The 15,072-nt window shown below is 38.8% G+C and overlaps 1 protein-coding gene across 9 annotated transcripts in view; it reads left to right on the forward strand.

The window, feature by feature from the left end:
* KIF1B (kinesin family member 1B) overlaps positions 1-15,072 on the forward strand; it is a 148,318-nt gene that overhangs the window by 59,403 nt on the left and 73,843 nt on the right. For 6 of the 9 annotated variants that reach the window (XM_012791425.3, XM_012791426.3, XM_012791430.3 and 3 more), the window contains 5 exons: positions 599-732; positions 8,415-8,494; positions 10,600-10,675; positions 13,756-13,835; positions 14,392-14,498. In XM_012791425.3, coding sequence (XP_012646879.2) covers positions 599-732; positions 8,415-8,494; positions 10,600-10,675; positions 13,756-13,835; positions 14,392-14,498 — 477 coding nt within the window. Of the gene's footprint in view, positions 1-520; positions 733-8,414; positions 8,495-10,599; positions 10,676-13,755; positions 13,836-14,391; positions 14,499-15,072 lie in introns of all 9 variants that reach the window. The other 3 variants (XM_012791427.3, XM_020281763.2, XM_020281757.2) reach the window with 1 other exon arrangement.

Consider the following 15,072-nt stretch of genomic DNA (forward strand, 5'->3'; position numbering starts at 1 on the left):
CCTTCATCTCTACAGAAAATAGAGAAATTAGCCGGGTGTGGTGGTGTGCGCCTGTAGTCCCAGCTGTTGGGGGAGGCTGAGGCAGGGAGGATCACTTGAGCCCAGGAGTTTGAGGTTGCTGTGAGCCACTGTATTCTAGCCCAGGCAACAGAATGAGACCGTGTCCCAAGAAAAGAAAGAATAGAAGGAATATAGTTTGACTGTTTAGGGAAACTGCCTAAGCAGCATCCTGTAAGGCTCTGGTTATCTCCTACCAGATACAATGTTAATCTGTATTGGAATTTTTAAGTTTCTAAATGCAGAAATGACTCTTAACCTCTAGGATACCATTATTAAAGAGACATGTTTTAGAACTGCCATCTAAAACAATTATAATCTGTCTTTGTATTATAGTGTGTCTTCGTCTTGGCGCTTCAATGCTGTCCTTTCTTACACCGATGTTCCTTCCTGTCTTTTTTTCTTCCTCTGCTCCTTTCCCTCTTTCCCTCTTTTTCTGCCTTCCCTTTTTTCTATCTCCCAGATCTGAAAGATTTTCAGAACAATAAGCATAGGTACTTGCTAGCCTCTGAGAATCAACGCCCTGGCCATTTTTCCACAGCATCCATGGGGTCCCTCACTTCATCCCCATCTTCCTGCTCACTCAGTAGTCAAGTGGGCTTGACGTCTGTGACCAGTATTCAGGAGAGGATCATGTCTACACCTGGAGGAGAGGAAGCCATTGAACGTCTAAAGGTAAGTAATAGTTCAGACTGGATGCAAGATATTCTGTCTGAATATCTTGGAGTCTGCCACAAGGCAGAACTAGGATTAAAATCACTAAGATTTTGGCTTAGCATATGGAGAACTTCCTAACTCTTACAGGTGTACTGAAAAAGAAATTTTCTGCTTTGTAAGTTAATTGGTTTCTTTTCACCAGAATGCTTGAGTCTGACATGGCTGGGCCTAGATGGGAGAGATGCATAGACAGGTCATAGGTTGGCCATGCACAGTAACTGATTAATAGATATGTATGTTAATTCTGAGGTAGTTTATAAGTCACAGTTAAATGTTTAGCTAGAAATTTAGTTGGAAGTAATTAGTTAGAAACATTTGATTTCATTTGAAGATGGGATTCTTTATAGGGCCATGCTTCTGTTAGTAAATTAAATATACAACTAAAAGAAAGATTGAACTTTCGAACTATACCATGTTTATTCAGATACACATTAAATTATATTTTCTGGAAGTTCGCAGAATACCCTGACACTCTATGATTACTGTATACGAAGGGTTGTCTCCTCCTGTGCTGGTGCACATGGAGTCCCAAGGCCAGAGTGCTGCATGTATGCAAATCTACCTGCCTGTGGCACCCAGCTTTGATGTTGGAGGTTTTTCCTAGCCTGTTGCTCTGCCAGATTCTGTCTTATCTCTTTCCATGAATATGAAAGTAATGAGCAGCAAAACCTTCTGACTCATAACTTCTTTCCTTCCCCCTCAATGCCTACATTGAGTAGACAGTTGTTGCGTGTGGTGCTGAGACAAGTTGTGCAGGAATCCTACCATCCATCAGATGACTGTGCTGGCATCATATGCTTTGAAGCAAATGTTTTTTATTCCCTTAGGAGTCATCTCCAGGATGATAGTTTGACCCATACCTCTTGGCCTTTGTTTTTTTTTTTTTTTTGGTTTTTTTTTTTTTTTGAGACAGAGTCTTGCTTTGTTGCCCAGGCTAGAGTGAGTGCTGTGGCGTCAGCCTAGCTCACAGCAATCTCAAACTCCTGGGCTCAAGCAATCCTCCTGCCTCAGCCTCCCGAGTAGCTGGGACTACAGGCATGCGCCACTATGCCCGGCTAATTTTTTCTATATATATTAGTTGGCCAATTAATTTCTTTCTATTTATAGTAGAGACAGGGTCTCGCTCTTGCTCAGGCTGGTTTCGAACTCCTGACCTCGAGCAATCCGCCCGCCTCGGCCTCCCAGAGTGCTAGGATTACAGGCGTGAGCCACCGCGCCTGGCCCCTCTTGGCCTTTGTATTCGAGAGTGCCAGGGTAAGAGACACAAGGAAGGCAAAGATGCTTTTTTTAAGAAACAGGGTCTCACACTGTTACTGAGGCTGGAGTGCAGTGGTGCAATCATAGGTCACTGCAGCTTCAAACTCCTCGGTTCAAATGAAGCAATCCTTCTGCCTCAGCCTCTGGAGTAGCTAGGATTATAGTCATGAGCCACTGTGCCTGGCCAAAGACACTTTTTTTTTTTTTTTTTTTTTTTTTTTTTTTTTTTTTTTGAGACAGAGTCTCACTTTGTTGTCCAGGCTAGAGTGAGTGCCGTGGCGTCAGCCTAGCTCACAGCAACCTCAAACTCCTGGGCTTGAGTGATCCTTCTGCCTCAGCCTCCCGAGTAGCTGGGACTACAGGCATGCGCCACCATGCCCGGCTAATTTTTTTATATATATATCAGTTGGCCAATTAATTTCTTTCTATTTATAGTAGAGACGGGGTCTCGCTCTTGCTCAGGCTGGTTTTGAACTCCTGACCTTGAGCAATCCGCCCGCCTCGGCCTCCCAAGAGCTAGGATTACAGGCGTGAGCCACAGCGCCCGGCCCAAAGACACTTTTTAAGGATCTGGAAGTTACAGTCATGCAGCCAGCCCGTGGTCCTCTTCATGTTCTCTCAGTATCCATCTCGACTTCTGCTTATTGAAGGCAATTGAGAGCAGTGACACACTTTGACAAATGCAATGGTTGAAAAGCTTGCTGAACCTCTACAAGTGAATTAAACTTGATAATTGGAGATATCAGATGCTTTTCATTTTGATTTTCTAGTGAGGCTGAAAAGATTTTATATGAAGAATGGGCTTCTGCTTTTTCTTTCTTAATGAGCCTATCTTTTCCCTTGGCATTTTACTCCAAAAATACTGTGCTTTAGAAAGAGGAAAAATTATCTTGTTTCTTTCTTCAGAACATGTTAGTAGAAAGTGAGTGAAGTTCTGCAATACCTGACAAAGAGAAGAGGGAGTGAGACATCTTTCTGTTAAATATTGTAAGCTGTGGGGTAATTTTTGCTTTTGGTAAAATTGACTTTAAAATGTTACTAAAGACCTTAGTGAAGATGTGTGGTTAAGGCTTCATTCACACATTTTCTCACAATAGGCGTCGGTGACCATGTTGCCATGCAGGGCTCTATTTAGAGTTAGGGTGGGAGATAGGGAGCTCCATAGGAATGAGAAGTGAAACCTCCCACTTATTGAGTATTTAATAGAAAATATTCTTTTTCTTTGGGATTTTGAATCTTATTGTTAATATTTGTTTATTAAAGCTTTAGTGCATAAATGAGATTATCCTTTCCTTTGACATTCATCGTGGTGTAAAGGAGAAATTTCTCCCTAACTGGCAAGTGGACCAACTGAAAATAATGTCAAGTGTTAGGAGTCAAGGCATTAACCAGACTCTTTAAGAATTAGGTCACTCAGTGTCTTCTAGATAGTTTCTAGGGAATAACATTGTCGTTATTCAGGGAACTCTCCCTCAACTTCTCTACGTCCTACTAAAAACTTACTGTTTTAACCAGCAAATAAATTCCTCTGTTTTAATTCTTCTTTACACCAACATAAATGAAATCTTTTATTTTCCCTTGCTTTACTCTAGAAAGGAAGTAGACTCTTTATGGTTTTGTGCTGTCTTCAGTTTTTAAAGCAGCGCAGTAGTTCACTGAAGCAGGAGCGCCTTTGTTCTGCTCTTATTTTGTGAATGGCAGATAACATTTTGTATCCACAGTGTAGGGCAGTGGTTGTACAATAGAAATGCTTGAGAATGTCTAGGAGCTGGGTTCCTAAGGCATGACAGTGCAGGAGAAAAATATTGTAATGGACGACAGCAATAGAGGACGTGAATTAATTTTCCTAATATTTTATTCCCTTTTGCTTCTCTTTATTTTTGACTTAAGAAAAGATCAGTTGGTAGGATACTACTTTTACACAGTGTTGCTGCTGCTTTGTTCATTGAATAGCCAATTTCCATATGTAGAACACTTCTGTTACCCCATCATAAATATCTTTACCTGTCCACAAACCTCTCTGGCAAGAGTGAGTGATAAACAATTGCTTCAGTTTTAAGTCACAACTCAAACTGAGTTGAAATGTATGTATTGTTTTGACTTCCTGTCTGATAAGGTTTTAGACATGTAGCTTTAGTCACTGCTTGGTGGCTGTGGTGTCAAAGTCAGTACTATAAGTGCCATTGCTTAGACTTAGCCTATAAATATCCATTACAGAAACAGGCAAGGACAAATGTTGTGCCAAGCGGCCTGAGGGCCTCACACTTGGAACTCTTGAGAAGCATGCTGTGTTCAGTACAGTAAAACCTTGACTATCTGGTGGGTTCAAAGAATGTTCTGTGTGGTGTTTAACCTCTTAAGTATTACAACTTAAATTATAATCTTTTTCACGGAAATAATTCTGACTCACCCTGTGGATTTCTCTGCTTCCTTAACTGAATCATTAAGGAGAGATTAAATCATTTAGCTATATGAACACAATTTGTTAACTGGTACTGTACAAATAGCTAGAGTTGCAGACATGCATGATGTGAGACCAAAGAGTGAATGACGCCTGACCTCATTCCTTAGATCTTAAAAATTTGGGATTTTTTTTTTGGTGTAGTTCTTCAGGAAGGAAGATTAAAGATTTATCTCCTCAACTTCTCATTTCTGAACTGTGAATCCCCATTTCAATTTCATCTTACTCATAGAGTGGGTTATGGCCAGCCCTAGATACCAGTGTGCTGTGTCTTCCTGCAGAACAAGTTGATGATCTGTAACTGAATGCTGGCTTCCTATTGGCTTCTCTGTTTTACTTATACTAAGTTTGTTATTCAAGCTTGAACAGAATATCCTTCACTTTTTTTAAATTTTGGGTGAGCTGTTTCATAGAATATTTACTTGAAAGCCTATTGATTCTGTTATTTATGTGAAGAAGGAATAGTAAGAGTCAGCAAACTCAGCTCTAGACCTGGCTCAGGTTGTAATGTGTCCTCAGGTTAATCACTTAGCTTCTTTGGTCCTCAGTTTCCTTATCTTTTCCCATCACTGAAGTTTTGTTGGTGTGGCACTCAGTTACTATTTTCTCTAACCTTTCCTGAAATTTTTAGAAAATAGCTTTCTGGACAATACAAAGATTGCAACTTGAAGCTGTTATAAAAATACAAGTTGTACTGTACTCACTCAGAGTACTCATTAAATAGAGATCATGTTCTGATTTACCTTTCAGGTGGTTAGTAAAATTAGAGAGGTCATATTAGAGTTGGCAGCAATATGGTAGGAAGATTCCTAGACAGCAACTTTGGTCTCTTAGGGTGAGTTCTATAGTCTCTTCAAAATAAGATAGCTTTAATATGGCCAGATAAACCTCTGCTCTGAAATTATCTTTTTCTGAAGATAATCAACCAGGAAAATATATATGTTTTTTCTCTCTTTCACATAGGAAAAAAAGTATTTTAAAAATACTTCACACATTAGTTTGTATTCCATAAACAACATAAGTAGTTTGTGGGCCACACCATAAGTTCTGGTCTAGGTGCTTTGGTTTGGTCAGGTGTCTCCTGTTGTCCTGTTCTTTGTTTTCAAAGTCCTCACTTTGAGAGTATAAAAGTTTCTACCTAGCTATCTTTAATAAGCCTTGGAATCTCATAGGTTATAGTGTCAGCTTGTCTTCTACGTGCCCATTTAAAGTCATATGAAGAAGCACTTAACACTACTCTTGTTAGTTGTTGCATAACATTTCTGGTGCTTTATTGGTACCAGCCACACTTCCTTTCCTGGCCTTCTCACTCCTTGCCGTAGGTATGTGGATTAGTCTTGGTTGCAGTCCCCCCAGCGTGGTGCGTTGGTTCCCCACTTAGCTGTGGAGTGGCATGTGCACTGTGCGGTAATCATCACTACTGAGCACTGTGTAGCAATGCCATTTGGGAGGCTGTTGTAGCCTTTCAGCCTGTGTGTGCTGAGGGTTAATGAGAGCCAATTCAGGTGTTTTTTGTTTTTTTTTTTTTCCTTCTTACCTTCCCCACCCCCACCGTAGGCTGGTTCCAGCTTCTCCCACTTTGTAACCGGCTCTGCTCTTTTCTGAAAGACTACCTCCTACATGGCTGCCTTTACATAAATCTTACTGATGCCCATGCTATTTCTAACTTTTATCTGTTTTGCTCTTTGTCTAGCTTTTGTGATAGTTGTTCTTTTATTTATTTATTTTTAATCATGCTCTCATATTTGTTTCTCCTGTACTCCGCTTTTGCAGCCTTGAGTCTTTACTCTTGGCTTTTTTACGTGCTCCCTTGTCTTTGGTATATTTTTTTGTTTTGAGGTAACATCCAATTATGGTATTATTCTGGAAGCCTAAGAGTTCCAGGAAACCAAACACCAGACATGTTGGGGTTTATTGTATTATACTTCTCACAAGTTCTTTCTTTCCTTCTTTTTTTTTTTACAGACAGGGTCTTGGTTTGTCACCCAGATTGGAGTGTAGTGTCATGATCATAGCTTACTGTAACCCTGAACTCCTGGGCTCAAGTGATCCTCCTGTCTCAGCCACCTGAGTAGCTGGGACTATAGGCACATAATACCATGGCCAGCTAATTTTTATACATACGAGGTCTTGCTCTGTTGTCCAGGTTGGTCTTGAACTCCTGGCCTCAAGCATTCCTCTCACCTTAGACTCTTAAAAGTGCTAGGATTATAAGTGTGAGCTACTGCACCCAGCCACAAGTTCTTTCTATGTATATAATTATGTGTGGAGATCACAAAGGCTTCTTACAATGATCTAGTTTTTTTTTTAGGGACAAGGTCTCACTCTGTTACCCAGGTGTGAGTGGAGTGGTGCCATCATAGCTCATGGCAGCATCAAACTCCGGGGTCAAGCAATCCTCTTGCTTCAGCCTCAAAAGTACCTAGGACTCTAGGTGTGCATTACCAAACCTAGCTATTTTTTTTTTTTTCAGGCAGTGTCTCACTCTGTTGCCAGAGCTAGAGTGCCATGGTATCAGCCTAGCTCACAGCAACCTTAAACTCCTGGGGTCAAGCGATCTGAGGCAGATCCTCTGCCTCAGCCTCCCGAGTAGCTGGGACTACAGGCGTGTGCCACCATGTCCGACTAATTTGTTGTATATATTTTTAGTTGGCCAGTTAATTTCTTTCTATCTTTAGTAGAGATGGGGTCTTGCTCTTGCTCGGGCTGGTTTCGAACTCCTGACCTTGAGCGATCTGCCCGCCTTAGCCTCTGAGAGTGCTAGGATTACAAGTGTGAGCCACTGCATCCGGGACCTAGCTAATTTCTTTTTTTAAATTTTGTAATGTTATTTATTATTATTTTTTGTCTCACTGTGTTGCCCAGAGTGGTCTTGAACCCCTGGTGTTAAGTGCTTATCCTGTCTTGGCCTCCCAAAGCACTGGGATTACAGGTGTGAGCCACCATGCCTGGCCTGACCTATTATGTGAACTATTTTGTGAACTGTAATACTTTTCCTTGTTAATCACTGTCACCATCACTGCAATCATTTCATCATCATCATTATCTGAATTTTTTATTTCATGACCAGCATTTTATCCTGCTTTTGCATAAGCTCATTCCCCTTTTTGGTATTCCTTTACCCTTCATTCTTTGCCTAGTCAGTTCCTACTTATCCTTTATTCTTCTGTCTGGGCATCACTCACTCCCTATTCACCTTCCAGAGACCTGTGAATACTCTAGTTCTAAGCACTTTGCATGCTATTCTGTTATCTCTTGCCTTAATCCTCAAACTTGCTGCTCTAGCAACATGATTTTTCCTGGACAACTTCAGACACTTTCCTACCTATTACCCCACATAACCACAAGGCAGCCCCTGCTCTTCCTTTGTCTCTGCTCACATATAAATAACCTGATTAGTGAGGCCTGTCCTGTTACTATATTTATATAATATAATAAAGAGCAAGTGATTGGTAAAATTGTCATTCAGTAGCTATATGCCTTCACATAAGGTTTAGTAATAAACCTTTTTATGTTGGCTATTGTGTTGTATTTAAGAGGGTACTGTGTTACAGTGAAATTATGGTACAATAAGAGCAGTGAATCTCTTTGGGGACTTCATTCTTTTATAGAAGTGGTTGTCAGAAAAGTGTCTTGCATTTTGAGATGTTAATATTACCCTTCCTCTTTGTACACACACATACATGCAGACTCACTGTTAAGGTATTTTTATTAAAACCTGGAGGATTTATATGTCTGGGGCTAGTTTAATTTTGGGCCTAGTCTTTATGATTCTTACCTTATATATTAAAAAAGAAACCTCATGACATTAGATTCTGCCTTTGATCCTCAAAGGGCATAATCTGATTTTGCTTTCCTTGCTAGACATGGTGTGTTAGATTATGAGACTCTTGCCATGTTAACTGTGTACTTCCTTCCTTAGGAATCAGAGAAGATCATTGCTGAATTGAATGAAACCTGGGAAGAGAAACTTCGTAAAACAGAGGCTATCAGAATGGAGAGGTCAGGAGGTTAAAATCTGGGAATGTTTCTAAGTTTTCTAGGGAATTTGGATTCCTTTTATAATAAAAGCTAAAATCAAAGTTAAAAACAAAGAATCTGCCCTCCTAAAACATGAAGCAAAAAATAAACCTGGCTGAGGAGTTATGGCCAGTTGAATTTATACTTGAAGTAAAATCCACATATTTAAATGTTCTTCAGAAGTCATGTGCTTAATAATTACCATACATGTTGCTAGGGATCCATAAAAACTGGAACATACTAGGCTGGGCGTGGTGGCTCACACCTGTAATCCTGGCACTTTGGGAGAGTAGGGAGGGAGGATTGCTTGAGGCCAGGAGTAAGAGATCAGCCTGAGCAAGAGCAAGGCATGGTCTCTATAGAAAATGGAAAACTTAGCTGGGCATGATAGCGTGTGCCTGTAGTGTGCCTGGCCAGCTACTCAGGAGGCTGAGGTAGGAGGATCCCTTGAGCTGAGGAGTTTGAGGTTGCATTCAGCTATGATAAGGTAACTGTATTCCAGCCTGGGCAACAGAGTGAGATGCTGTCTAATAAAAAAAAAAAAAAAGGAAGAAAGACAGAAAAGAAAAAGAAAAAAGAAAAAAGGAGCTTATTGAGGGATAGTGTTTTTTATTTGCAAAAAGTAGACTGCCTTTAATAAAGGGCCAAATCCAAATAGCTATTCTGATTATTATCTTTGAGTTACCTTCTATAGAATCTCTTTGATAAGACGTGAAGTAGTTTGGATTGTAAACTTTAAAAATCCTTATTCTATTTTAACCTGTATCAATTTTCTACCTTGAAGATGTGCATAACCCAAAATGATACTTTGCTGTTGGAATAAATATACATTTTTAAAATGTCAGTTCCTGTCTTCTCCATCCATGGAGGATGAGGCAGAGGTGAATTCTAATGTATTGTTATAGTAAAAGTAGCAATCAGGCCGGGCGCTGTGGCTCACGCCTGTAATCCTAGCTCTTGGGAGGCCGAGGCGGGCGGATTGCTCAAGGTCAGGAGTTCAAAACCAGCCTGAGCAAGAGCGAGACCCCGTCTCTACTATAAATAGAAAGAAATTAATTGGCCAACTGATATATATATAAACAAAAAAAATTAGCCGGGCATGGTGGCGCATGCCTGTAGTCCCAGCTACCCGGGAGGCTGAGGCAGAAGGATCACTGGAGCCCAGGAGTTTGAGGTTGCTGTGAGCTAGGCTGACGCCACGGCACTCACTCTAGCCTGGGCAACAAAGCGAGACTCTGTCTCAAAAAAAAAAAAAAAAAAAAGTAGCAATCAATTAGAATTTCCTTATTTACTGTAGACAGTTTAAACTAGAATTATTGAACCAAAATGATGGTGGGCATGAGAACATTTGAGAAAATCACATTTATAGACCATACTGCATAAAGCAAAATTACTTTCTGGTTGCTGTTCTGAAGAAATGGGAGTTTTTAATTTTTTTTTTGGATTTTTTAATTTTTAAATTAGACAGGGTCTTGCTCTGTTTTCCAGGCTAGAGTACAGTGATGTCATCATAGCTCTCTGCAACCTCAAACTTCTGGGCTCAAGTGATCTTCCTGCCCTAGCTTCCCAAGTAGGGAAGATGCCTACCACCACAATCAGCTAATTTTTTTTCTATTTTTTTAGAGATAGGGTCTTGCCATGTTGTTCAGACTGGTCTCAAACTCCTGGCCTCAGGTGATCCTCCTGCCTTGGTCTCCCAAAGTACTAGGATTATAGGCATGAACCATCACGCCCAGCCTAAGAAATGGTTTTTTTGAGTTGGATGTATAGCTTTAAGAAATATCCTCTTCTTTTTTATATTAATAGAGCATTTATGAATTATTGTCTGTCTTCAAAATTAGATGAGACGGAGTTCTTATCTGGGTGAATATAACTTTATCTAACAGAATAATTTATTTTGAATGTTTCGTTTCTCTTAAAAATAATTTGTTATTAATGATGAGATAAGCACATTATTTCATGTTTGCATTACTGACTTTAGATTTGACCAACTCTTTTTGCATTGCGTGCTTTATTTTCCAGTTCATATTAGACTGATTTAATTGACATTTTGGTATTGGTATTCTGAGGTACTTGTTTTTTTCTAGAGAGGCCTTGTTGGCTGAGATGGGAGTTGCCATTCGGGAAGATGGAGGAACCCTAGGGGTTTTCTCACCTAAAAAGGTAAGGAAGCAATGTTGAGAAACTCAACCAAAGAGAGACATTTTCTGTTTCTCTTAGTTACTGGGGCGCCTCATGTCTTTCAGGGCTGGCCCTTTCCCTTCTCTCCTTTCATAGATCTTGATACTTGGCTTATTTCAGATATTTCTGATTCCATCTTACAGTATAGTCTTATAGTACAAAGGCAGCATATTTCTAAAATGCTTATCATGTTTACTGTTTACGAAAGAAAAAACCTAAGGCAGTAAATGTGTAACTTTTGGCCATGATTCAGTTTGTTTAGTCATCTTCATTGTTTTCTCTTAAATTCCCAACTTAACCCAGCATTCCTTGCTTCAGGTTTGGATACTCTTTCTATGTAGGTTTTCTAACAGAAGTCATTTACCTTGCTTTATAACTTTTTGGAACCAATTTCAGCTGTTCAGGTTTGTGTAGAATAATGCTGTTTCCATTTGCTTCTGTAATTTGTATTATAGATAACCTATGTACTGAGCAAAGCAATTCCTTTCCTTATCCTTCTAGACTCCTTTGCTCCCTTCTCAGTTTGTTTTTTAAAAAATGACTCCAATAGTCATTTACCTTCCTCCTTACATAATCATAGTTGTTAAGTAGTTAGGTGCCTTTTAGCTAATTAGAATAGTAAGGGTTTTTTTGTTTTGTTTTTTAGTAGGTTGTAGCTTGGTTATTGTTGGATACCAGAAAACTGTTAGCAAATGATTATTTTGTGTGCTTATATGTATGACAATGATAGTACATATACTGATGTACAAAACATATTGTATACCACTAAAAAATGGTTCTTCATTTCAGATGGCCTCAAGTTGGCCATTGGAGACTTAAACATCTTCATGCCTTAAGTTCTGATGATCTCTCTAGGTTAGGATACAAGGGATAGGGAGTTTTGTTTGTTTGTTTATTTATTTATATTTATATATATATATTTTTAAATTATTAATAATTTTTTTTTTTGAGACAGAGTCTCACTCTGTTACCATGACTAGAGTGCTGTGGCGTCAGCCTAGCTCACAGCAACCTCAAACTCCTGGGCTCAGGCAATCCTGCCTCAGCCTCCCAGGTAGCTGGGACTACAGGCATGTGCCACTATGCCTGGCGAATTTTTTATATATGTTTTTAGTTGGCCAATTAATTTCTTTCCATTTTTAGTAGAGACGGGGTCTCACTCTTGCTCAGGCTGGTTTCGAACTCCTGACCTTGAGCAATCCACCCTTCTCGGCCTCCCAGAGTGCTAAGATTACAGGTGTGAGCCACCACGTCAGGCCAGGGTTGGGGAGTTTTGAATTGGTACTTTTGTTTTATGTAATAGGAAATAGTCTTGTGGTTTTTGCTAGGATTCTTTTGATTATGTTTTTCTATCATGATCAAATAACATTTAAAAAAATTCCAGTATATTTTGAACAGAAAAGATTGATTTAAAGACATTTTAGATAAATATTATCAAACTAGAACACCGAGTGTTTTATATGTTTATATTATGAAAGGTCAGTGATTTTTAATTTAATCATTTTTCCTTCAATAAGATATGTATTTAATCAGATATGTTTGGTTATAGAGATTTTAGCAATTATAGTTCGATAGAATTTAAATTGTGTCTGGGCCAGGTGCGGTGGCTCACGCCTGTAATCCTAGCACTCTGGGAGGCCTAGGCGGGTGGATTGCTTGAGGTCAGGAGTTCGAAACCAGCCTGAGCAAGAGCGAGACCCCGTCTCTACTATAAATAGAAAGAAATTAATTGGCCAACTAACATATAGAGAAAAAATAAGCCGGGCATGGTGGCGCATGCCTGTAGTCCCAGCTGCTCGGGAGGCTGAGGCAGGAGGATCGCTTGAGCCCAGGAGATTGAGGTTTTGAGGTTGCTGTGAACTAGACTGATTCCATGGCACTCACTCTAGCCTGGGCAACAAAGCGAGACTCTATCTCTAAATAAATAAATAAATAAATAAATAGTGTTTGTGCATGTATCTAAAAGTATTTTATAGCATCTTTTACTGTTAAAAACTGGAGAAATATTTTATCACAACTTGTGAAAATATTATGACATTTAACATGAATCATAAATAGCTTGAATATAAACAGCATGGAATTCTAAACTGTGATCTCTACTTTCAAAGCTTTTTCTTATTTTACTTTTTCCCATCTTGCTTTAACTTTCTAGACTTCCTTAGGAAAAGGAGTATACCAGTGGGCATATCCAAACAAATTTAGAACCTGTTTCTGAGATTTAATTCTCTTTAGGTCCCCATTAGGATGGACTATAAAGAATGCTGCCCACAGAAGGTTTTCACTTTCTCAAATCAGTCAAGTTCTTAAACTGTAAAGGTGGATGCTAGCTGAGAAGATGTAGAACTTTTTCTAATTTCTTTTTAATCATCCTTTATAGTCCCTTTTCTTAACCCCTTATTTGACTCTGTTTTCATTTTTCCACATTTGCTGGCACTGTCTTGAGTAGATTTTGGCCCCAAGACCATGTGACTTATTTTTGGATTCCAGTGGGGTATTTTCACCAAAGAAGGTTGGTTTTTAAAAAAAGATTTTAGAAATACTAGAATTAGGTGAAGAAGATTTTTAGAAAATGTTTGTATTATTGAATGTCAGTAATTTTAATTTTTTCGTTAAGGTAAGGACTAATAAACTAAAGACAATAACTGGGACCATGCAAGAACTGATGGAAATTGTAGAGGGAAATGGCAGAGGGTGTGGGGACATTGTAATAAAAGTAAATTAAGACTTAAATCTTTCTTGAGATTTTTGCCTAGGCATTTACAAAAATTAACCCATCTGGAGAATCAGCCTGTCATAATTTTTCCTTGTGGTGCTTTGACCTTATCAAGAATTGGGTCTCGTTTTTTATCCCAGACTCATATTTTAAGTAGAATGTATTAGTGCGGGGTGGGAAGGCCTGAATAGAATGTTTTCTCTTTACTGTGAAATTGTGACTAGGAATAAAAGATGTCCCTCTTCAGGCAGTGTAGAGAATTGGAGAGGCCTGACCTGTAAGCCCCTGTTGTTGCCACAGCCTTCTCATGGTGCCGTGCTCTGAATTCATAATCTGTAACCTTTTTCAGACCCCACATCTTGTTAACCTCAATGAAGACCCACTAATGTCTGAGTGCCTGCTTTATTACATCAAAGATGGAATTACAAGGTATATTGGTTTCTTATTTTGGTCACTTTAATTATTATATTTTCCTCTTAGATGATTGAATAACTTAAGGGAAATGGTTTGTTGTAGATTTGTTATTTTTCCTGTCTAAAGTAGTTATGAACTATTCTTTTTTTTTTTTTTTTTTTTTATTTTTTGCACACTCAGGACAAGGGAATGAACTATTCTTTCTACTCTTTCCAGATATGTAAATGTTTTAGTCAGCTGAGCCAGTTAATGTACTTTTTCTCTAAAAGACCCTAAATAAATTTTTTCCTTTTAACAACTTAAATAAATTCATTAGGGAGTTTATTTCACTTATGTCTTTTTATAATGCTATATGAGTTATATTGGTGAGTCATTGCTCCTTGGTTTCTTACTCCGATGTAGGGAGGCTGATCATATATGAGAATAGAATTTGCAGTCAAAAGCTTCTGATACAAAAAGGCAATACCTTTTTTGTATGTACCAAAGGATATTCTTTGGGAGAAAGAGGGTCATTGTTTATAGTGCTTTTTGTGTCTGAATTTCCCTGGGAAACACTTTCTCTTGTGTTCAGGGTTGGCCAAGCAGATGCTGAGCGGCGCCAAGACATAGTGCTGAGTGGGGCTCACATTAAAGAAGAGCATTGTATCTTCCGGAGCGAGAGAAGCAACAGTGGTGAAGGTAAGAGTTTCTGGTTTGAGCTTTTCCAACAACTTTTTCGTTCTATATTATAAGAAATCCTTCAGACTTGCTATTCCTCGTCTCTCTGTCAGTGGTACTTTCTTGTACAATCTAATATGGAAAAATGGAGAAACCTGGGTTGCTTATAAATGCAGGGATGGACATAGCTACTTTACATGAAAATAGCCCGGACAAAAGGAGCCCTTTTGTTACTGCCAAGAACTGAGCAGGACGTAGGCAATTAGGCTTGGTCTTGAATGTTAATTATTTAATAGAAAAGTAAGAAAAGAACAAGTATCCTGGGTAATAGGAGATTTGAATGACCTCAAGTCTTAACACAATAGAATTTTATTTTTATCAAAAAGAGAAGAGAAAGTAAATCTTGATTTTTGCCTATGTTAATAAGACAACAGCAATCTAAGGTATTCTAGTATAATATAATTCACTCCTTCCTTAGTCAAAATATTAGCTTTTTAATCTTCAGTTTATTGTTATTATCTATATCTCATAAGATTTCTGATGGTTTTCAGTTTTATTGATCGAATTGTCAGATATCACCAAAATTAATAATTCC

This window comes from Microcebus murinus, chromosome 2 (genome assembly GCF_040939455.1).
Source record: "Microcebus murinus isolate Inina chromosome 2, M.murinus_Inina_mat1.0, whole genome shotgun sequence".
In the NCBI taxonomy this organism is placed as follows: Eukaryota; Metazoa; Chordata; class Mammalia; order Primates; family Cheirogaleidae; genus Microcebus; species Microcebus murinus.